The 23083-nt window shown below is 48.1% G+C and overlaps 1 protein-coding gene across 1 annotated transcript in view; it reads right to left on the bottom strand.

The window, feature by feature from the left end:
* The window catches only part of LOC311138545 (sarcolemmal membrane-associated protein-like), a 189627-nt gene that overhangs the window by 100475 nt on the left and 66069 nt on the right, over positions 1-23083 (bottom strand). The window contains exons 7-11 of the mRNA XM_084173284.1: positions 20025-20096; positions 14208-14348; positions 9699-9836; positions 4606-4774; positions 4341-4388 (exon numbers count right to left, since the gene is read on the bottom strand). Coding sequence (XP_084029410.1) covers positions 4341-4388; positions 4606-4774; positions 9699-9836; positions 14208-14348; positions 20025-20096 — 568 coding nt within the window. The remainder of the gene's footprint in view (positions 1-4340; positions 4389-4605; positions 4775-9698; positions 9837-14207; positions 14349-20024; positions 20097-23083) is intronic.

Here is a 23083-nt window from a genome sequence, read left to right as displayed (position 1 = left end):
TGTGAAGGGCTGTATATATACAGTATAGATTATTCACTTAGATTTACCTAATTAGAAATCCGACGCCACAACTCTAGTACGTACAGAGACTTCAGATAGTATTCACACCCCTTGAGTTTTCCACATTTTGTTGTTACAGCCTGAATTTAAAATGTTTTAAATTGAGATTTTGTGTCAATGCCCTACATACAATACCCCATAATGTTAAAGTGGAATAATGTTTTTAGAAATGTTCACAAATTAATTAAAAACTCTTGAGTCAAAACAATATCTAAGTCAATAAGTATTCAATCCCTCTGTTTTGGCCAAGCCTAAAGTTCAGGCATCAAAATGTGCTTAACAAGTCACATAATAAGTTGCATGGACTCACTCTCTGTACCCCACACAATTATCTTTAAGGTCCCTCAGTTAAGCAGTGAATTTCAGACAGATTCAACTGCAAAGACCAGGGAGGTTTTCCAATGCCTCGCAAAGTAGGGCACCTATTGGTAGATGGGTAAAAATATATATATTGGTAGATGGTAAAAAAAAAAAGAAAAAAAGAATTGACATTGAAAATCCCTTTGAGCATGGTGAAGTTCTTCATTACACTTTGGATGGTGTATCAATACACCCAGTCCCTACAAAGATACAGGCGTCCTTCCTAACTCAGTTGCCGAAGAGGAAGGAAACCGCTCAGGGATTTCACCATGAGGCCAATTGTGACTTTAAAAAAGTTACATATTTTTAGGATAAAAACAAACAGAATAGAGCTAAGCACAGGCAAAATCCTAGAGGAAAACCTGCTTCAGTCTGTTTTCCATTATAAACACTGGGAGACAAATTCACCTTTCAGCAGGACAATAACCTAAAACACAAGGCCAAATATTCAATGGAGTTGCTTACCAAGATGACATTGAATGTATTGACTCAGGGGTGTGAATACTTATGTAAATGAGATATTTCTGTATTTCATTTTCAATATATTTGCAATACTTTTTAGAAACATGTTTTCACTTTGTCATTATGGGGTAGATGGATGAGAGAAAAATATATTCATTTTGAATACAGGCTGTAAACACAACAACATTTAGAATACCTCAAGGGGTTCCCTACAGAACAGTAACACACCCTGAAGTTCACCACAGAGGAAGAACACCAATAAGGACCAGTTAATCATGTTCCACAACATATTACCTCTACAGGTTGTTGAGTGTTGAGAGATTTCGACACCAGGAAGGGAAGAACAGAGAAGTACTGTGAAGACAGTGAGAAAGAGGAAATCTAGAGAGAGCCCCTTCCTTCCCAGTGAAACGACAGGGGCCATACTACCTTCTTCAGAGTTCAGATCTACGTCTCCTGCTGGATCTCCTAGTGGTGTACAGTACAGAGAGACGCCTCAACAACCTCAACATCTAATGGATTTATAAAGCCCTTTTTACATCCACACTGCAGTGTCACCAAGTGCGTATACAGTAACCCACCCTAGACCACAAAAAGCAAGCAGAACCCTATTAAATATCCTATTGCAGAGCCTACATTAGTATACAGTACCAATATATTCTGAACAAAAATAAATGCAACAATTTCATAGATTTTACTGAGTTACAGTTCATATAAGGAAATCAGTAAATTGAAATACACTGCTCAAAAAAAGAAAGGGAACACTTAAACAACACAATGTAACTCCAAGTCAATCACACTTCTGTGAAATCAAACTGTCCACTTAGGAAGCAACACTGATTGACAATAAATTTCACATGCTGTTGTGAAAATGGAATAGACAACAGGTGGAAATTATAGGCAATTAGCAAGACACCCCCAATAAAGGACTGGTTTTGCAGGTGGTGCTTTCACTCTAGTGGTAGCATGAGACGGAGTCTACAACCCACACAAGTGGCTCAGGTAGTGCAGCTCATCCAGGATGGCACATCAATGCGAGCTGTGTCAAGAAGGTTTGCTGTGTCTGTCAGCGTAGTGTCCAGAGCATGGAGGCGCTACCAGGAGACAGGCCAGTACATCAGGAGACGTGGAGGAGGCCGTAGGAGGGCAACAACCCAGCAGCAGGACTGCTACCTCCGCCTTTGTGCAAGGAGGAGCAGGAGGAGCACTGCCAGAGCCCTGCAAAATGACCTCCAGCAGGCCACAAATGTGCATGTGTCTGCTCAAACGGTCAGAAACAGACTCCATGAGGGTGGTATGAGGGCCCGACGTCCACAGGTGGGGGTTGTGCTTACAGCCCAACACCGTGCAGGACGTTTGGCATTTGCCAGAGAACACCAAGATTGGCAAATTCGCCACTGGCGCCCTGTGCTCTTCACAGATGAAAGCAGGTTCACACTGAGCACACGTGACAGACATGACAGAGTCTGGAGACGCCGTGGAGAACGTTCTGCTGCCTGCAACATCCTCCAGCATGACTGGTTTGGCGGTGGGTCAGTCATGGTGTGGGGTGGCATTTCTTTGGGGGGCCGCACAGCCCTCCATGTGCTCGCCAGAGGTAGCCTGACTGCCATTAGGTATCGAGATGAGATCCTCAGACCCCTTGTGAGACCATATGCTGGTGCGGTTGGCCCTGGGTTCCTCCTAATGCAAGACAATGCTAGACCTCATGTGGCTGGAGTGTGTCAGCAGTTCCTGCAAGAGGAAGGCTTTGATGCTATGGACTGGCCCGCCCGTTCCCCAGACCTGAATCCAATTGAGCACATCTGGGACATCATGTCTTGCTTCATCCACCAACGCCACGTTGCACCACAGACTGTCCAGGAGTTGGCGGATGCTTTAGTCCAGGTCTGGGAGGAGATCCCTCAGGAGACCATCCGCCACCTCATCAGGAGCATGCCCAGGCGTTGTAGGGAGGTCATACAGGCACGTGGAGGCCACACCCACTACTGAGCCTCATTTTGACTTGTTTTAAGGACATTACATCAAAGTTGGATCAGCCTGTAGTGTGGTTTTCCACTTTAATTTTGAGGGTGACTCCAAATCCAGACCTCCATGGGTTGATGAATTTGATTTCCATTGATAATTTTTGTGTGATTTTGTTGTCAGCACATTCAACTATGTAAAGAAAAAAGTATTTAATAAGATTATTTCATTCATTCAGATCTAGGATATGTTGTTTAAGTATTCCCTTTATTTTTTTGAGCAGTGTAAATACATTAGGCCCTAATCTATGGATTTCACATGACTGAGCAGGAGCGCAGCCATTGGTAGGCCTGGGAGGGCATAGGCCCACCCCTTGGGAGCCAGGCCCGGGCAATTAGAATGAATTTTTCCCCACAAAAGAGCTTTATTACAAACAGAGAACTGGCTAATAAATACAACGGGGCCATCAACGAGATCAAAGACCTCACTGACAAGATCAAGGTAGTGGACGTAGAGGCCTATCTCAATTAGCGTTATTCCTCGCCTCCTATCTCCTCGCCTCCTTCAGAGTCCCTCCCCTCTGACCAAACAGGGGTCCTGGGCTGGCGTGGTTACACGTGGTCAGCGGTTGTGAGGCAGATTGGACGTACTGCCACATTTTCTAAAAAGACGTTGGAGGTGGCTTATAGTAGAGAAATGAACATTAAATTCTCTGGCAACAGCTCTGGTGGATATTCCTCCAGTCAGCATGCCAATTGCACGCTCCCTCAAAACTGGAGACATCTGTGGCATTGTGTTGTGTGACAAAACTGCACATTTTAAAGTGGCCTTTTATTGTCCCCAGCACAAGGTGCACCTGTGTAATGATCATGCTGTTTAATCAGCTTCTTGATATGCCACACCTGTCAGGTGGATGGATTATCTTGGGAAAGGAGAAATGGCCACTAACAGGGATGTAAACACATTGGAGAGAAATAAGATGTGTGTGCGTATGGCACATTTCTGGGATCTTTTATTTCAGCTCATGAAACATGGGACCAACACTTTACATGTTGCATTTATATTTTTGTTCAGTGTAGTAGATCAAACAGCTGACAACCTTAGGTGTGGTTACTGCACATCCCATACAGTATCATATCTCCCAACTCCCAATGCAGAAACACAGAGGCTGGGTACAGCAGGATTCTTCCATGCTCTACAGTAACCAGCAGCTAGTAACTGTTCAGACAGAGCAGAAGAAGCAAGATTGACGGAACAAAGAAGAACAAAAGCAACAGAAGATAAGAAGCCCTGAGTCAGTAGATTAGAACATGAAGGAAAAAAGGAGATGCAGGGTAACTGATAGACCCAGACCGCCGACCCAGACCGCCGACCCGGACCGCCGACCCGGACCGCCGACCCGGACCGCCGACCCGGACCGCCGACCCGGACCGCCGACCCAGACCGCCGACCCAGACCGCCGACCCAGACCGCCGACCCAGACCGCCACTCACCTAAACTGTTGTCCTTGGTGCTTTTCTCCTGCAGCTGTTCTAACCCAACTGGTAACAACAGATTAGAGAGAGGATGTGACTAAAACAAGGTCAACTGAAGGGCTTGCTGAGAACCATGTTTCCCTGCTGGGTTTGGTTTTCCTACACAGTGACATTACAGGAGTAGAGGCATAAATCGAGAGAGTGTGGATCGATAAACCATGCATATTTTATGACCACGAAGCAAAGGTCTGCAGCACCAGTGTGTGTGTGTGTGTTATATTACCTTGCAGGGCAGTGAGGCGCTCGTTAGTGAAGTCGTTATCAGCCTGCAGGGCCTCAATACGAGCCTGTAGAGTCTGTTCCTTCTCCTCCTTCTCCTCAATACAAAGCTGCAGCTCCTTCTTCTCCAGCTGACCCTTCTGAGTCAACTCCTCCTGGCGGCCCTCTGCCAGCTACACACAGGAACACACACAGGGAGTATGCTATGGGGACTTTTGGTTGGGATGGTCACATCAAGTCAAGGCAATTTCACTGATCTCTGCCACATCAAGTCAAGGCTTTTTCCCCATCCCCAACCCCTGGCCCTTCTCCCCATCCCCAACCCCTGGCCCTTCTCCCCATCCCCAACCCCTGGCCCTTCTCCCCATCCCCAACCCCTGGCCCTTCTCCCCATCCCCAACCCCTGGCCCTTCTCCCCATCCCCAACCCTTCTCCCCATCCCCAACCCCTGGCCCTTTTCCCCATCCCCAACCACTGGACCTTCTCCCCATCCCCCAACCCCTGGCCCTTCTCCCCATCCCCAACCCCTGGCTCTTTTCCCCATCCCCAACCCCTGGCTCTTCTCCCCATCCCCAACCCCTGGCTCTTCTCCCCATCCCCAACCCCTGGCTCTTCTCCCCATCCCCAACCCCTGGCTCTTTTCCCCATCCCCAACCCCTGGCTCTTCTCCCCATCCCCAACCCCTGGCCCTTCTCCCCATCCCCAACCCCTGGCCCTTCTCCCCATCCCCAACCCCTGGCCCTTCTCCCCATCCCCAACCCCTGGCCCTTCTCCCCATCCCCAACCCCTGGCCCTTCTCCCCATCCCCAACCCTTCTCCCCATCCCCAACCCTTTTCCCCATCCCCAACCACTGGACCTTCTCCCCATCCCCCAACCCCTGGCCCTTCTCCCCATCCCCAACCCCTGGCTCTTTTCCCCATCCCCAACCCCTGGCTCTTCTCCCCATCCCCAACCCCTGGCTCTTCTCCCCATCCCCAACCCCTGGCTCTTCTCCCCATCCCCAACCCCTGGCTCTTTTCCCCATCCCCAACCCCTGGCTCTTCTCCCCATCCCCAACCCCTGGCCCTTCTCCCCATCCCCAACCCCTGGCCCTTCTCCCCATCCCCCAACCCCTGGCCCTTCTCCCCATCCCCCAACCCCTGGCCCTTCTCCCCATCCCCAACCCCTGGCTCTTTTCCCCATCCCCAACCCCTGGCTCTTCTCCCCATCCCCAACCCCTGGCCCTTCTCCCCATCCCCAACCCCTGGCTCTTCTCCCCATCCCCAACCCCTGGCCCTTCTCCCCATCCCCAACCCCTGGCTCTTTTCCCCATCCCCAACCCCTGGCTCTTTTCCCCATCCCCAACCCCTGGCTCTTCTCCCCATCCCCAACCCCTGGCCCTTCTCCCCATCCCCAACCCCTGGCTCTTCTCCCCATCCCCAACCCCTGGCCCTTCTCCCCATCCCCAACCCCTGGCCCTTCTCCCCATCCCCAACCCCTGGCCCTTTTCCCCATCCCCAACCCCTGGCCCTTCTCCCCATCCCCAACCCCTGGCCCTTCTCCCCATCCCCAACCCCTGGCTCTTCTCCCCATCCCCAACCCCTGGCCCTTTTCCCCATCCCCAACCCCTGGCCCTTCTCCCCATCCCCATCCCCAACCCCTGGCTCTTTTCCCCATCCCCAACCCCTGGCCCTTTTCCCCATCCCCTGGCCCTTCTCCCCATCCCCAACCCCTGAACCTTTTCCCCATCCCCAACCCCTGGCCCTTTTCCCCATCCCCAACCCCTGGCCCTTCTCCCCATCCCCAACCCCTGGCCCTTCTCCCCATCCCCAACCCCTGGCTCTTCTCCCCATCCCCAACCCCTGGCCCTTTTCCCCATCCCCAACCCCTGGCTCTTTTCCCCATCCCCATCCCCTGGCCCTTCTCCCCATCCCCAACCCCTGGCCCTTTCCCCCATCCCCAACCCCTGGCTCTTCTCCCCATCCACAACCCCTGGCTCTTTTCCCCATCCCCAACCCCTGGCTCTTCTCCCCATCCCCATCCCCATCCCCATCCCCAACCCCTGGCCCTTTTCCCCATCCCCATCCCCATCCCCTGGCCCTTCTCCCCATCCCCAACCCCTGGCTCTTCTCCCCATCCCCCAACCCCTGGCCCTTCTCCCCATCCCCAACCCCTGGCTCTTCTCCCCATCCCCCAACCCCTGGCCCTTCTCCCCATCCCCAACCCCTGGCTCTTTTCCCCATCCCCAACCCCTGGCCCTTCTCCCCATCCCCAACCCCTGGCCCTTCTCCCCATCCCCAACCCCTGGCCCTTCTCCCCATCCCCAACCCCTGGCCCTTCTCCCCATCCCCAACCCCAACCCCTGGCCCTTCTCCCCATCCCCAACCCCTGGCCCTTCTCCCCATCCCCAACCCCTGGCTCTTCTCCCCATCCCCAACCCCTGGCTCTTCTCCCCATCCCCAACCCCTGGCCCTTCTCCCCATCCCCAACCCCAACCCCTGGCCCTTTTCCCCATCCCCAACCCCTGGCTCTTCTCCCCATCCCCAACCCCTGGCCCTTCTCCCCATCCCCAACCCCAACCCCTGGCCCTTCTCCCCATCCCCAACCCCTGGCCCTTTTCCCCATCCCCAACCCCTGGCCCTTTTCCCCATCCCCAACCCCTGGCCCTTCTCCCCATCCCCAACCCCTGGCCCTTCTCCCCATCCCCAACCCCTGGCCCTTCTCCCCATCCCCAACCCCTGGCTCTTCTCCCCATCCCCAACCCCTGGCCCTTTCCCCATCCCCAACCCCTGGCCCTTCTCCCCATCCCCAACCCCTGGCTCTTCTCCCCATCCCCAACCCCTGGCCCTTCTCCCCATCCCCAACCCCAACCCCTGGCCCTTCTCCCCATCCCCAACCCCTGGCCCTTCTCCCCATCCCCAACCCCTGGCCCTTCTCCCCATCCCCAACCCCTGGCCCTTCTCCCCATCCCCAACCCCTGGCTCTTCTCCCCATCCCCAACCCCTGGCCCTTCTCCCCATCCCCAACCCCAACCCCTGGCCCTTTTCCCATCCCCAACCCCTGGCTCTTCTCCCCATCCCCAACCCCTGGCTCTTCTCCCCATCCCCAACCCCTGGCTCTTCTCCCCATCCCCCAACCCCTGGCCCTTCTCCCCATCCCCAACCCCTGGCCCTTCTCCCCATCCCCAACCCCTGGCCCTTCTCCCCATCCCCCAACCCCTGGCCCTTCTCCCCATCCCCAACCCCTGGCTCTTTTCCCCATCCCCAACCCCTGGCCCTTCTCCCCATCCCCATCCCCAACCCCTTTTCCCCATCCCCAACCCCTGGCCCTTCTCCCCATCCCCAACCCCTGGCCCTTTTCCCCATCCCCAACCCCTGGCCCTTTTCCCCATCCCCAACCCCTGGCCCTTCTCCCCATCCCCAACCCCTGGCCCTTCTCCCCATCCCCAACCCCTGGCTCTTTTCCCCATCCCCAACCCCTGGCTCTTTTCCCCATCCCCAACCCCTGGCCCTTCTCCCCATCCCCAACCCCTGGCCCTTTTCCCCATCCCCAACCCCTGGCCCTTCTCCCCATCCCCAACCCCTGGCCCTTCTCCCCATCCCCCAACCCCTGGCTCTTTTCCCCATCCCCAACCCCTGGCCCTTCTCCCCATCCCCAACCCCTGGCCCTTCTCCCCATCCCCAACCCCTGGCCCTTTTCCCCATCCCCAACCCCTGGCCCTTCTCCCCATCCCCAACCCCTGGCCCTTCTCCCCATCCCCAACCCCTGGCCCTTCTCCCCATCCCCAACCCCTGGCTCTTCTCCCCATCCCCCAACCCCTGGCCCTTCTCCCCATCCCCAACCCCTGGCTCTTTTCCCCATCCCCAACCCCTGGCCCTTTCCCCATCCCCAACCCCTGGCCCTTTTCCCCATCCCCAACCCCTGGCTCTTCTCCCCATCCCCAACCCCTGGCCCTTTCCCCATCCCCAACCCCTGGCTCTTCTCCCCATCCCCAACCCCTGGCCCTTCTCCCCATCCCCAACCCCTGGCCCTTCTCCCCATCCCCATCCCCAACCCCTGGCTCTTTTCCCCATCCCCAACCCCTGGCCCTTCTCCCCATCCCCAACCCCTGGCCCTTCTCCCCATCCCCCAACCCCTGGCCCTTTTCCCCATCCCCAACCCCTGGCTCTTTTCCCCATCCCCAACCCCTGGCCCTTCTCCCCATCCCCAACCCCTGGCCCTTCTCCCCATCCCCAACCCCTGGCTCTTTTCCCCATCCCCAACCCCTGGCCCTTCTCCCCATCCCCAACCCCTGGCTCTTCTCCCCATCCCCAACCCCTGGCCCTTTCCCCATCCCCATCCCCAACCCCTGGCCCTTCTCCCCATCCCCAACCCCTGGCTCTTCTCCCCATCCCCAACCCCTGGCCCTTCTCCCCATCCCCAACCCCTGGCCCTTCTCCCCATCCCCAACCCCTGGCTCTTCTCCCCATCCCCAACCCCTGGCCCTTCTCCCCATCCCCAACCCCTGGCCCTTCTCCCCATCCCCAACCCCAACCCCTGGCCCTTCTCCCCATCCCCAACCCCTGGCTCTTCTCCCCATCCCCAACCCCTGGCCCTTCTCCCCATCCCCAACCCCTGGCCCTTCTCCCCATCCCCAACCCCAACCCCTGGCCCTTCTCCCCATCCCCAACCCCTGGCTCTTCTCCCCATCCCCAACCCCTGGCCCTTTCCCCATCCCCATCCCCAACCCCTGGCCCTTCTCCCCATCCCCAACCCCTGGCCCTTCTCCCCATCCCCAACCCCTGGCTCTTCTCCCCATCCCCAACCCCTGGCCCTTTTCCCCATCCCCAACCCCTGGCTCTTTTCTCAAGGAATCGTTACTCGATTTCTTGGATCCTATCTCCTCTCCTCCTTCTCAAAACCCATTGGAGAAGGTGGTCAGAGGGGAGGGACCCTGCACCTTATTGGAGAAGGTGGTCAGAGGGGAGTGACCCTGTACCTTATTGGAGAAGGTGGTCAGAGGGGCGGGACCCTGTACCTTATTGGAGAAGGTGGTCAGAGGGGAGGGACTCTGAAGGAGGCGAGGAGATAGGAGGCGAGGAATAACGCTAATTGAGATAGGCCACTACGTCCACTACCTTGATCTTGTCAGTGAGGTCTTTGATCTCGTTGATGGCCCCGTTGTATTTATTAGCCAGTTCTCTGATCTCTCCCTGGTTCCTCTCATTCATGTCCTTCAGGTGGGAACACTCATCCTCCGTGTTACTCAGGCTTCGCTAAAAGGAGAAATCACACAGGAGACCCATCATCATTAATATGGAACTCCACCCAGCCCGCAGTCAGCCAGGTCAAGCTTAATCATGTATTTAAACATGTCCAGTAGACAAATGTTTAAAATTGTTTAGCAACGTTGTGCAGTACTGAACAGGCCCCCAGCCAGGTATGAAGAGGTCTGTCTCATCTCGACCTCTGACCGCTTCCTGACCACCTCTACCTAGCCTCAACTCTAACCCTATTCACCTAATTACCGAACATTGCTATGGGCAACAGCCAAACAACGGAAGCGATGGATTCGACTTACGCTTTACCTCCCTACTGCAGTGCCAGAGTCAATTATTAGAAAGAGTCAATATCTAGAGCATAAAAGGTCAAGTATACAAGTCTAAGTGTCATTTAAATTTAATTCAAGTTGGCTAACATTAGCTAGACCTACTAGTAGTTTGGTTTTAATTCAAGTTGGCTAACATTAGCTAGACCTACTAGTAGTTTGGTTTTAATTCAAGTTGGCTAACATTAGCTAGACCTACTAGTAGTTTGGTTTTAATTCAAGTTGGCTAACATTAGCTAGACCTACTAGTAGTTTGGTTTTAATTCAAGTTGGCTAACATTAGCTAGACCTACTAGTAGTTTGGTTTTAATTCAAGTTGGCAAACATTAGCTAGACCTACTAGTAGTTTGGTTTTAATTCAAGTTGGCTAACATTAGCTAGACCTACTAGTAGTTTGGTTTTAATTCAAGTTGGCTAACATTAGCTAGACCTACTAGTAGTTTGGTTTTGATAATAATAACGTTAGTAGTGGTAGAGTGAATTAAGGCAATACACCAAGCCAATAACTATAATGATAAACTGTAGGCTACATAACGACAAAACGCTGGTGAGCATCCACACTAGAGGAAAGTTAGTCTATCGTTCTACAGTCCTACACCTGTCAATCAACTGATCAACGCATCCTACAGCACACTGTCTATTGATAAGGTGGTAACACAAGACCATGAGGTCCCTAACCCACAGATACTGGTTCAGACCATGAGGTCTCTAACCCACAGATACTGGTTCAGACCATGAGGTCTCTAACCCACAGATACTGGTTCAGACCATGAGGTCTCTAACCCACAGATACTGGTTCAGACCATGAGGTCTCTAACTCACAGATACTGGTTCAGACCATCCATGAGGTCTCTAACCCACAGATACTGGTTCAGACCATCCATGAGGTCTCTAACCCACAGATACTGGTTCAGACCATTCATGATGTCTCTAACCCACAGATACTGGTTCAGACCATGAGGTCTCTAACCCACAGATACTGGTTCAGACCATGAGGTCTCTAACCCACAGATACTGGTTCAGACCATGAGGTCTCTAACCCACAGATACTGGTTCAGACCATGAGGTCTCTAACCCACAGATACCTGTAGCCTGTTGGCACGGGAACAGCTAGAAGAGAGAGGCTAGAGATGTGTAAGCGAAATATTAGCTAGATATTAGGCCATTCATTAGCTAAATATTAGCTAGATTAGGCCATTCATTAGCTAAATATTAGCTAGATATTAGGCCATTCATTAGCTAAATATTAGCTAGATATTAGGCCATTCATTAGCTAAATATTAGCTAGATATTAGGCCATTCATTAGCTAAATATTAGCTAGATTAGGCCATTCATTAGCTAAATATTAGCTAGATATTAGGCCATTCATTAGCTAAATATTAGCTAGATATTAGGCCATTCATTAGCTAAATATTAGCTAGATATTAGGCCATTCATTAGCTAAATATTAGCTAGATATTAGGCCATTCATTAGCTAAATATTAGCTAGATATTAGGCCATTCATTAGCTAAATATTAGCTAGATTAGGCCATTCATTAGCTAAATATTAGCTAGATATTAGGCCATTCATTAGCTAAATATTAGCTAGATATTAGGCCATTCATTAGCTAAATATTAGCTAGATTAGGCCATTCATTAGCTAAATATTAGCTAGATTAGGCCATTCATTAGCTAAATATTAGCTAGATTAGGCCATTCATTAGCTAAATATTAGCTAGATTAGGCCATTCATTAGCTAAATATTAGCTAGATATTAGGCCATTCATTAGCTAAATATTAGCTAGATATTAGGCCATTCATTAGCTAAATATTAAGGCTAAATATTTCCCTATCAAAGTGCAAGAAAAATAAGTAAACAGATGATGAAATGGCAGCTCTGTAGTGCGTTGCTCCAGGCTGCGCTCTGTGGTCCCCCCTCTATCTCTACCCCACCCAAAGCTCAACATTGATGATGGCACAGGCCTACGTTTCTAGACAATAACATTATTCTACCTAGGCTACAATAACACAGTGCAACGAGGAATGTATTATTGTTATCAAGTGAATACACAATTACTATCCATGGGCTGTAAACTGATGCAGGATCATTTGAATAACCGCTCAGGCCTGGTGACGCAACCATTTGGATCAGTGTGGGTCTGTTCTCACTAGGCCTGGTCAGTGTGGGTCTGTTCTCACTAGGCCTGGTCATGCAACCATTTGGATCAGTCTGGGTCTGTTCTCTACAGTTAAGAAGGTCCAGAAAGGTACATTAGCAGGACACTCATCTGGTGTATGTTGTCAGGATGCAGGCAGGTGTTAACTATAGGAAAATATGGGCTTCTCCTTTCCAACTCCCCACCTGTTAATGCTGTAGCCTATTCTCTCCTCCAATAGGCTGTTAGCAGGCTAACGAACATGGTACTTGAACAACAGAACAATGAAGACAGACGTAGCCTACATCCTAGGTTAGAAGCATAGGCTATGCATATTATCCCAGAATTCATAAACTCAATGTTAGGCTTAATACTGCAGAGAATATATCCAGTCAATTTACACAGCGAAAGAAAAAAAAGTTGATCAGATCATGAATTCCCAGGTAGCTACACTATGTAATGAAATCCTAGGTAGCTACACTATGTAATGAAATCCTAGGTAGCTACACTATGTAATGAATTCCTAGGTAGCTACACTATGTAATGAAATCCTAGGTAGCTACACTATGTAATGAAATCCAAGGTAGCTACACTATGTAATGAATTCCTAGGTAGCTACACTATGTAATGAATTCCCAGGTAGCTACACTATGTAATGAATTCCTAGGTAGCTACACTATGTAATGAAATCCAAGGTAGCTACACTATGTAATGAATTCCTAGGTAGCTACACTATGTAATGAAATCCTAGGTAGCTACACTATGTAATGAATTCCCAGGTAGCTACACTATGTAATGAATTCCTAGGTAGCTACACTATGTGCCCCGGGATCCAGCTCCAAAAACTACCATATTTTAGGGCCAACAAATATATCCTACCCAGGCTACAACAACACAATGTAATAAAGAATGTTATAATCATTTTCTGCAGTGAATAGCCCATGTTATTTGAATAACCACTCAAAAGCCTGGTGTTTTGAACGCATATTCATTTAGAAATGAGTGCATCTAGGTTGCCTGATTGGGCAACCATTCGTTTCAGTTATGGCTTTTTTCCTCAGCAGTTTAGCCTACAAGGTCGAGGCACAAATAGCAGGATAGTAATATGGTGTATTTTGTCATGATGTATCAGGTAACAGAAACATGCAGAGATTTCTAGTGGCGCGCATTTGAATTAAAACAATGCACAAGCATGGAGGAAGTTGTATCCATAGTTTCCGCATTTGGCTTCCATGTTTTAAAAGCTTTAGAAAATTAGGTGGATTGAACAGGAAGGTCAGTCTCACCTCGACCTCTGTCAGCTTCCTGACCACCTCTACCTAGCCTTAACGCTAACCCTACTGAACAGGAAGGTCAGTCTCACCTCGACCTCTGACAGCTTCCTGACCACCTCTACCTAGCCTTAACGCTAACCCTACTGAACAGGAAGGTCAGTCTCACCTCGACCTCTGACAGCTTCCTGACCACCTCTACCTAGCCTTAACGCTAACCCTACTGAACAGGAAGGTCAGTCTCACCTCGACCTCTGACAGCTTCCTGACCACCTCTACCTAGCCTTAACGCTAACCCTACTGAACAGGAAGGTCAGTCTCACCTCGACCTCTGACAGCTTCCTGACCACCTCTACCTAGCCTTAACGCTAACCCTACTGAACAGGAAGGTCAGTCTCACCTCGACCTCTGACAGCTTCCTGACCACCTCTACCTAGCCTTAACGCTAACCCTACTGAACAGGAAGGTCAGTCTCACCTCGACCTCTGACAGCTTCCTGACCACCTCTACCTAGCCTTAACGCTAACCCTACTGAACAGGAAGGTCAGTCTCACCTCGACCTCTGACAGCTTCCTGACCACCTCTACCTAGCCTTAACGCTAACCCTACTGAACAGGAAGGTCAGTCTCACCTCGACCTCTGACAGCTTCGTGACCAACTCTATCTTCTCCTGCAGGACCCTCCTCAGGGACTCTTTGGCCGTAGTCTCATAGTTGTGTTTGTCTTCCTGCAGAGCTACCAGCTCCTTACGCATCCCATCCTCCGTTTGGTTCTGGAGAGGGTGGGGGAAGAGACACAGAGAGAGAGGGGGGAAGAGCGAGAGAGGGGAAGAGAGAGAGAGGGGAAGAGAGAGAGTGGGGGAAGAGAGAAGATTGAGAGAGGTCCCCTAAAAAAAACCTCTTATCCAAAAACATTACTAAACATGCATGTCTATTAGTATGTCAATAAACATACACTACTAAGTATGTGAAATATTTGGGACACCTGCTCTTTCCATTACAAAATGACCAGGTGAAAGCTAATATCCTTATTGAGGTCACCTGTTAAATCCACTTCAATCAGTGTAGATGAAGGGGAGGAGACAGGTTAAAGAAGGATTTATAAGCCTTGAGACATAGATTGTGTATGTGTTCATTTCAGAAGGTGAATGGGCAACACAAAAGATTTCAGTGCATTTGAATGGAGTATGGTAGTAGGTCCCAGACGCACCGGTTTGAGTGTGCTTTCGAAAATTGTGGAGTCCATGCCCCAGACGAATTGAGGCTGTTCTGAGGGCAAAGGGGGTGCAACTGAATATTATTAAATTTGTTCCTAATGTTTTGTACACTCAGTGTATGTGTGTATATATATATACATACTGCTCAAAAAAATAAAGGGAACACTAAATTAACACATCCTAGATCTGAATGAATGAAATAATCTTATTAAATACTTTTTTCTTTACATAGTTGAATGTGCTGACAACAAAATCACAAAAATTATCAATGGAAATCAAATTCATCAACCCATGGAGGTCTGGATTTGGAGTCACCCTCAAAATTAAAGTGGAAAACCACACTACAGGCTGATCCAACTTTGATGTAATGTCCTTAAAACAAGTCAAAATGAGGCTCAGTAGTGTGTGTGGCCTCCACGTGCCTGTATGACCTCCCTACAACGCCTGGTCATGCTCCTGATGAGGTGGCGGATGGTCTCCTGAGGGATCTCCTCCCAGACCTGGACTAAAGCATCCGCCAACTCCTGGACAGTCTGTGGTGCAACGTGGCGTTGGTGGATGGAGCGAGACATGATGTCCCAGATGTGCTCAATTGGATTCAGGTCTGGGGAACGGGCGGGCCAGTCCATAGCATCAATGCCTTCCTCTTGCAGGAACTGCTGACACACTCCAGCCACATGAGGTCTAGCATTGTCTTGCATTAGGAGGAACCCAGGGCCAACCGCACCAGCATATGGTCTCACAAGGGGTCTGAGGATCTCATCTCGGTACCTAATGGCAGTCAGGCTACCTCTGGCGAGCACATGGATGGCTGTGCGGCCCCCCAAAGAAATGCCACCCCACACCATGACTGACCCACCGCCAAACCAGTCATGCTGGAGGATGTTGCAGGCAGCAGAACGTTCTCCACGGCGTCTCCAGACTCTGTCACGTGTGCTCAGTGTGAACCTGCTTTCATCTGTGAAGAGCACAGGGCGCCAGTGGCGAATTTGCCAATCTTGGTGTTCTCTGGCAAATGCCAAACGTCCTGCACGGTGTTGGGCTGTAAGCACAACCCCCACCTGTGGACGTCGGGCCCTCATACCACCCTCATGGAGTCTGTTTCTGACCGTTTGAGTAGACACATGCACATTTGTGGCCTGCTGGAGGTAATTTTGCAGGGCTCTGGCAGTGCTCCTCCTGCTCCTCCTTGCACAAAGGCGGCGGTAGCGGTCCTGCTACTGGGTTGTTGCCCGCCTACGGCCTCCTCCACGTCTCCTGATGTACTGGCCTGTCTCCTGGTAGCGCCTCCATGCTCTGGACACTACGCTGACAGACACAGCAAACCTTCTTGCCACAGCTCGCATTGATGTGCCATCCTGGATGAGCTGCACTACCTGAGCCACTTGTGTGGGTTGTAGACTCCGTCTCATGCTACCACTAGAGTGAAAGCACCGCCAGCATTCAAAAGTGACCAAAACATCAGCCAGGAAGCATAGGAACTGAGAAGTGGTCTGTGGTCACCACCTGCAAAACCAGTCCTTTACTGGGGGTGTCTTGCTAATTGCCTATAATTTCCACCTGTTGTCTACTCCATTTGCACAACAGCATGTGAAATGTATTGTCAATCAGTGTTGCTTCCTAAGTGAACAGTTTGATTTCACAGAAGTGTGATTGACTTGGAGTTACATTGTGTTGTTTAAGTGTTCCCTTTATTTTTTTGAGCAGTGTATATATACACATACATATATATACACACACACACACACACACACACACACACACACAACAAGTCAAAAGTTTGGACACACCTACTCATTCAAGGGTTTTTCTTTATTTTTTACTATTTTCTACATTGTAGAATAATAGTGAAGACATCAAAACTATGAAATAACACATATGGAATCATGTAGTAACCAAGAAAGTGTTAAATCCAAATATATTTTATATTTGAGATTCTTCATAGTAGCCACCCTTTGCCTTGACAGCTTTGTACACTGTTGGCATTCTCTCAACCAGCTTCACCTGGAATGCTTTTCCAACAGTCTTGAAGGAGTTCCCACATATGCTGAGCACTTGTTGGCTGCTTTTCCTTCACTCTGCGGTCCAACTCATCCCAAACCATCTCAATTGGGATTGTGGAGGCCAGGTCATCTGATGCAGCACTCCATCACTCTCCTTCTTGGTCAAATAGCCCTTACACAGCCTGGAGGTGTGTTGGGTCATTGTCCTGTTGAAAAACAAAAATGATAGTCCCACTAAGCGCAAACCAGATGGGATGGTGTATCGCTGCAGAATGCTGTGGTAGCCATGCTGGTTAAGTGTGCCTTGAATTCTAAATAAATCACAGACAGTGTCACCAGCAAAGCACCATCACACCTATACGTAAAAATTTATGCACACATGACTAAGTCGCTTTGGATAAAAGCGTCTGCTAAATGGCATATTATATGTTATATTATATTTTATTATATTACAAAGACACGGCTGTTGGAACCAAAAATCTCAAATTTGGACTCATCAGACCAAAAGACAGATTTCCACCAGTCTAATGTCCATTGCTCGTGTTTCTTGGCCCAAGCAAGTCTCTTCTTCTTATTGGTGTCCTTTAGTAGTGGTTTCTTAGGAGCAATTCGACCATGAAGGCCTGATTCACACAGTCCCCTCTGAACAGTTGTTGTTGAGATGTGTCTGTTACTTGAACTCAATCTGAGGCTGGTAACTCTAATGAACTTATCCTCTGCAGCAGAGGTAACTCTGGGTCTTCCTTTCCTGTGGCGGTCCTCATGAGAGCCAGTTTCATCATAAGGCTTGATGGTTTTTGTGACTGCACTTGAAGAAACTTTCAAAGTTCTTGACATTTTCCAGATTGACTGACCTTCATGTCTTAAAGTAATGATGGACTGTCATTTCTCTTTGCTTATTTGAGCTGTTCTTGCCATAATATGGACTTGGTCTTTTACCAAATAGGGCTGTCTTCTGTATACACCCCTACCTTGTCACAACACAACTGATTGGTTCAAACACATTAAGGAAATAAATTACACAAATTACCTTTTAAGAAGGCACACCTGTTAATTTAAATGCATTCCAGGTGACTACCTCATGAAGCTGGTTGAGAGAATGCCAAGAGTGTGTAAAGCTGTCAACTCAAAGGGTGGCTACTTTGAAGAATATAAAATGTAACATATATGTTTTAATATGTGTAACACTTGTTTTGGTTACTACATGATTCCATATGTGTTATTCCATAGTTTTGATGTCTTCACTATTATTCTACAATGTAGAAAATAGTAAAAATAAAGAAAAATCCTTGAATGAGTAGGTGTTCTAAAACTTTCAAACTTTTGACTGGTACTGTATGACCAACACATATACAGTGCATTCGGAAAGTATTCAGGCCCCTTGACTATTTCCACATTTTGTTACATTACAGCCTTATTCTAAAATGGATCAAATAAAACTCAATCTACATACATACCCCATAATGACAAATCGGAAACAGGTTTGTAGACAATTTTGCAAATGTATTAAAAATAAAAACAGAAATGCCTTACTTACATAAGTATTCAGACCCTTTGCTATGAGACTAGAAATTGAGCTCAGGTGCATCCTGTTTCCATTGATCATCCTTGAGATGTTTCTACAACTTGATTGGAGTCCACCTGTGGTAAATTCAATCGATTGGACATGATTTGGAAAGGCACACACCTGTCTATATAAAGGTCCCACAGTTGACAGTGCATGTCAGAGCAAAAACCAAGCCATGAGGTCGAAGGAATTGTCCGTAGAGCTCCGAGACAAGATTGTGTCGAGACACAGATCTGGGGAAGGGTACCAAAACATTTCTGCAGCATGGTCACTCTGACAGAGCTCCAGAGTTCCTCTGTGGAGATGGGAAAACCTTCTAGAAGGACAACCATCTCTGCAGCACTCCACCAAATCAGGCCTTTATGGTAGAGTGGCCAGACGGAAGCCACTCCTCAGTAAAAAGCACAACAGCCCGCTTGGAGTTTGCCAAAAGGCACCTAAAATACTCTCAGACCATGAGAAACAAGATTCTCTGGTCTGATGAAACCAAGATTAAACTCTTCGGCCTGAATGCCAAGCGTCACATCTGGAGGAAACCTGGCACCACCCCTACGGTGAAGCATGGTGGTGGCAGCATCATGCTGTGGGGATGTTTTTCAGTGGCAGGGTCTGGGAGACTAGTCAGGATCGAGGGAAAGATGAATGAAGCAGTACAGAGAGATCCTTAATGAAAACCTGCTCCAGAGCGCTCAGGACCTCAGACTGGAGCGAAGGTTCACCTTCCAACAGGACAACGACCCGAAGCACACAGCCAAGACAACGCAGGAGAGGCTTCGGGACAAGTCTCTGAATGTCCTTGAGTGGCCCAGCCAGAGCCCAGACTTGAACCCAATCGAACATCTCTGGAGGGACCTGAAAATAGCTGTGCAGCAACGCTCCCCATCCAACCTGACAGAGCTTGAGAGGATCTGCAGAGAAGAATGGGAGAAACTCACCAAATACAGGTGTGCCAAGCTTGTAGAGTCATACCCAAGAAGACTTGATGCTGTAATCGCTGCCAAAGGTGCTTCAACAAAGTACTGAGTAAAGGGTCTGAATACTTATGTAAATGTGACATTTCCATTTTTTATCTTGAATAAATGTGCAAACATTTCTAAAAACCTGTTTTTGTTTTGTCATTATGGGATATTGTGTGTATATTGATTATTTATTTTTTTAATCATCAATTTTAGGTAAGGCTGTAACGTAACAAAATGTGTAAAAAATTAAAGGGGTCTGAATACCTTTCCAAATGCACTGAACCAAAATATAAAAGCAACAATTTTCAAAGGTTTTACTGAGTTACAGTTCATATAAGGAAATCCATCAAATTAAATTAATTAGGCCCTAATCTATGGATTTCACATAACTGGGTAGGGGCGCAGCCATGGGGGGCCTGGGAGGGCATAGGCTCTGTGTAATGATCATGCTGTGTAATCAGCTTCTTGATATGCCACACCTGTCAGGTGGATGGATTATCTTGGCAAAGGAGAAATGCTCACTAACAGGGATGTAAACAAAACAAATTTGTGCACAACATTTGAGAGAAAAAAAGCTTTTTGTGCACCTGAAACATTTCTGGGATTATTTATTTTCAGCTCATGAAAACATGGGACCAACACTTTACATGTTGCGTGTTATATTTTGGTTCAGTATATATTGTCTTATTTTAAATGATCTTACTTTAGAGTAGGTCTGCAGCTGGCTGCCCATCACCTCTAGTCTGGAGAGAAGCCGGTCCTCATCGATCAGAGCCTAGCAGAGAGAGACACAGGTAACCAGACATAACCAGAAACACTGTTTACCACAAGTACATAGAGTAGCCAGCCAAATAAACAACAGCCAAATAGAAAAAGGAGCCAGGCAGGCGGGCTGGCTAGCGTCGGGTTCTAATTATAATGTCTTGATTCCATCCGAAATACATAGAGAAATTATTTCATACTTTTTCAGAGTTTCCAGATTGGAAAAATTAGTTGTGGTATTGTGTAGAAAGACATGACTTTATAATTTAAAATGACTGATGAGTGAATTCAGTGTATTAGTTGTTTGGACATTGTCTCGGTCTATATGATCAGGACTATGTAAGAGAACATTAAACCTTTAACCTGTTTTCTCGAGATTAAAGGCCCAGTGCAGTCAAAGATGTGATTTTCCTGTGTTTTATATACACTACATGGCCAAGAGTATGTTGACACCTGCTCGTCAAACATCTCATTCCAAAATCATAGGCATTAATATGGAGTTGGTCCCCCTTTGCTGCTATAACAGCCTCCACTCTTCTGGGAAGGCTTTCCACTAGATGTTGGAACATTGCTGTGGGGACTTGCTTCCATTCAGCCACAAGAGCATTAGTGAGGTCGGGCACTGATGTTGGGCGATTAGGCCTGGCTCGCAGTCAGCGTTCCAATTCATCCCAAAGGTGTTCGATGGGGTTGAGGTCAGGGCTCTGTGCAGGCCAGTCAAGTTCTTCCACACCAATCGACAAACCATTTCCATATGGACCTCGCTTTGTGCACAGGGGCATTGTCATGTTGAAACAGGAAAGGGCCTTCCCCAAACTGTTGCCACAAAGTTGGAAGCATAGAATCGTCTATGTCATTTCATGCTGTAGCGTTAAGATTTCCCTTCACTGGAACTAAGGGGCCTAGCCCGAACCATGAAAAACAGCCCCAGACCATTAATAGTCCTCCAAACTTTACAGTTGGCACTAAGCATTCGAGCAGGTAGCGTTCTCCTGGCATCGTCGGACTGACAGATGGTGAAGCGTGATTCGTCACTCCAGAGAATGAGTTTCCACTGCTCGTTCCAGAGGCAGTTTGGAACTCGGTAGTGAGTGTTGCAACTGATGATTTTTACGCGTTTAAGCGGTCCCGTTCTGTGAGCTTGTGTGGCCTACCACTTCGTGGCTGAGCCGTTGTTGCTCCTAGACATTTCCACTTCACAATAACAGCACTTACCTCCCGAGTGGCGCAGTGGTCTAAGGCACTGCATCGCAGTGCTAGCTGTGCCACTAGAGATCCTGGTTCGAATCCAGGCTCTGTCGTAGCCGGCCGCGACCGGGAGACCCATGGGGCGGCGCACAATTGGCTCAGCGTCGTCCAGGGTAGGGGAGGGAATGGCCGGCAGGGATGTAGCTCAGTTGGTAGAGCATGGCGTTTGCAATGCCAGGGTTGTGGGTTTGATTCCCACGGGGGGCCAGTATGAAAAATACAAAAAATAATGTATGCACTCATTAACTGTAAGTCGCTCTGGATAAGAGCGTCTACTAAATGACTAAAATGTAACTTACAGTTGACTGGGGCAACTCTAGCAGAGCAGGAATTTGACTTACTGTCTTGTTGGAAAGGTGGCATCCTTGACGGTGCCACGCTGAAAGTCACTGAGCTCTTCAGTAAGGCCATTCTACTGCCAATGTTTGTCTATGGAGATTGCATGGCTGCGTGCTCGATTTCATACACCTGTCAGCTGCACTGGACCTTTAAAGTATTATTTACAGTTTTACTGCAGTTTTACTGCAAGATATGAATTGCCTATGATGATTGATATTAATGTTTGTTCTTCAAATTACATATTTGATTAAAACAGACAAATGAAGTAAAAAAAAACAGATTATCTGAAAATCAATTAAATTAAAGATTAAATTATATCAGTCTCAAGTATTATATCTTTCTGATTTTACATAGCCTAAATTCATTTGAAATGACCATTATAAAGGGCTCTATAAATCTGGTATGTTTTCTGTTCTTTCCCAAATTCCGTTTTCTCCATTTTGTTTTTGCAGGTTTCTGTTTTTCCCCATTCTTTTCAGGTTTTCACTGTCAAAACCCAATTTTTATAGAAAAACTACAAAAATTCAAGTCCACACCTAGCCCACACCTAGCCCACACCTAGTCCACACCAAGCAAGAGGCTGTTTAGCGGTGGTTTTGTAGCGCACATGTGACAGTAAAGTAAGCAAAACAAATAACACTGGATTGATGAAAATAATCACGATATCATTCTGCCAGGTTAGCACAGGCTTCTTCGTCGTTAACATGTAATTGAGAAGGTTTTTGGGAAAGCCTTTCCCTCTCCCAGCAGACTGTTTTCATTAGCATCATCGCTAACGGCTACACAAAGTGGTAGACATGAGCACCACACACAGACGGGGGCATTCTCATCCACTCTTCAGAAAGTTGCAGGAAAACACTAAATCACTGATGCATTCTGTTCATGTCTTATGATAAACTTGGGCAAATTAATTAATTTCCAATCCATTCAGTTGATTCCCTACTAAGGTCAATAGATTTAGTTGATTCCCTACTAAGGTCAATAGATTTAGTTGATTCCCTACTAAGGTCAATAGATTTAGTTGATTCCCTACTAAGGTCAATATATTTAGTTGATTCCCTACTAAGGTCAATAGATTTAGTTGATTCCCTACTAAAGTCAATAGATTTAGTTGATTCCCTACTAAGGTCAATAGATTTTTTTTATATTGTTGAATTCCGTTTTAATGTGTGGATTCTGTGAGGACCCTAATGATCATATCTGGACCAGAACGAGGCTCTCCACTACCTGTTGTTCCTGCAGTGATTATTCACCATCTTCATAGCATGTTTTCATAATTCATCTGCAGATAATCAAAAAGTCTACCAGTAGCCTATGCAAAATAGGGAGCCAAATGAACGGCTTTCTCACTGATGCGAATCGGTAGGCTACACTGACTGACGAGACGATAATCACTCACTTTAGCATCACTCT

The sequence above is a fragment of the Coregonus lavaretus genome (assembly GCF_964263955.1).
Source record: "Coregonus lavaretus genome assembly, chromosome: 12".
NCBI lineage: Eukaryota > Metazoa > Chordata > Actinopteri > Salmoniformes > Salmonidae > Coregonus > Coregonus lavaretus.
The sequence above is the reverse complement of the archived record's forward strand: the minus strand, read 5'-3'. Positions and strand labels throughout refer to the sequence as shown.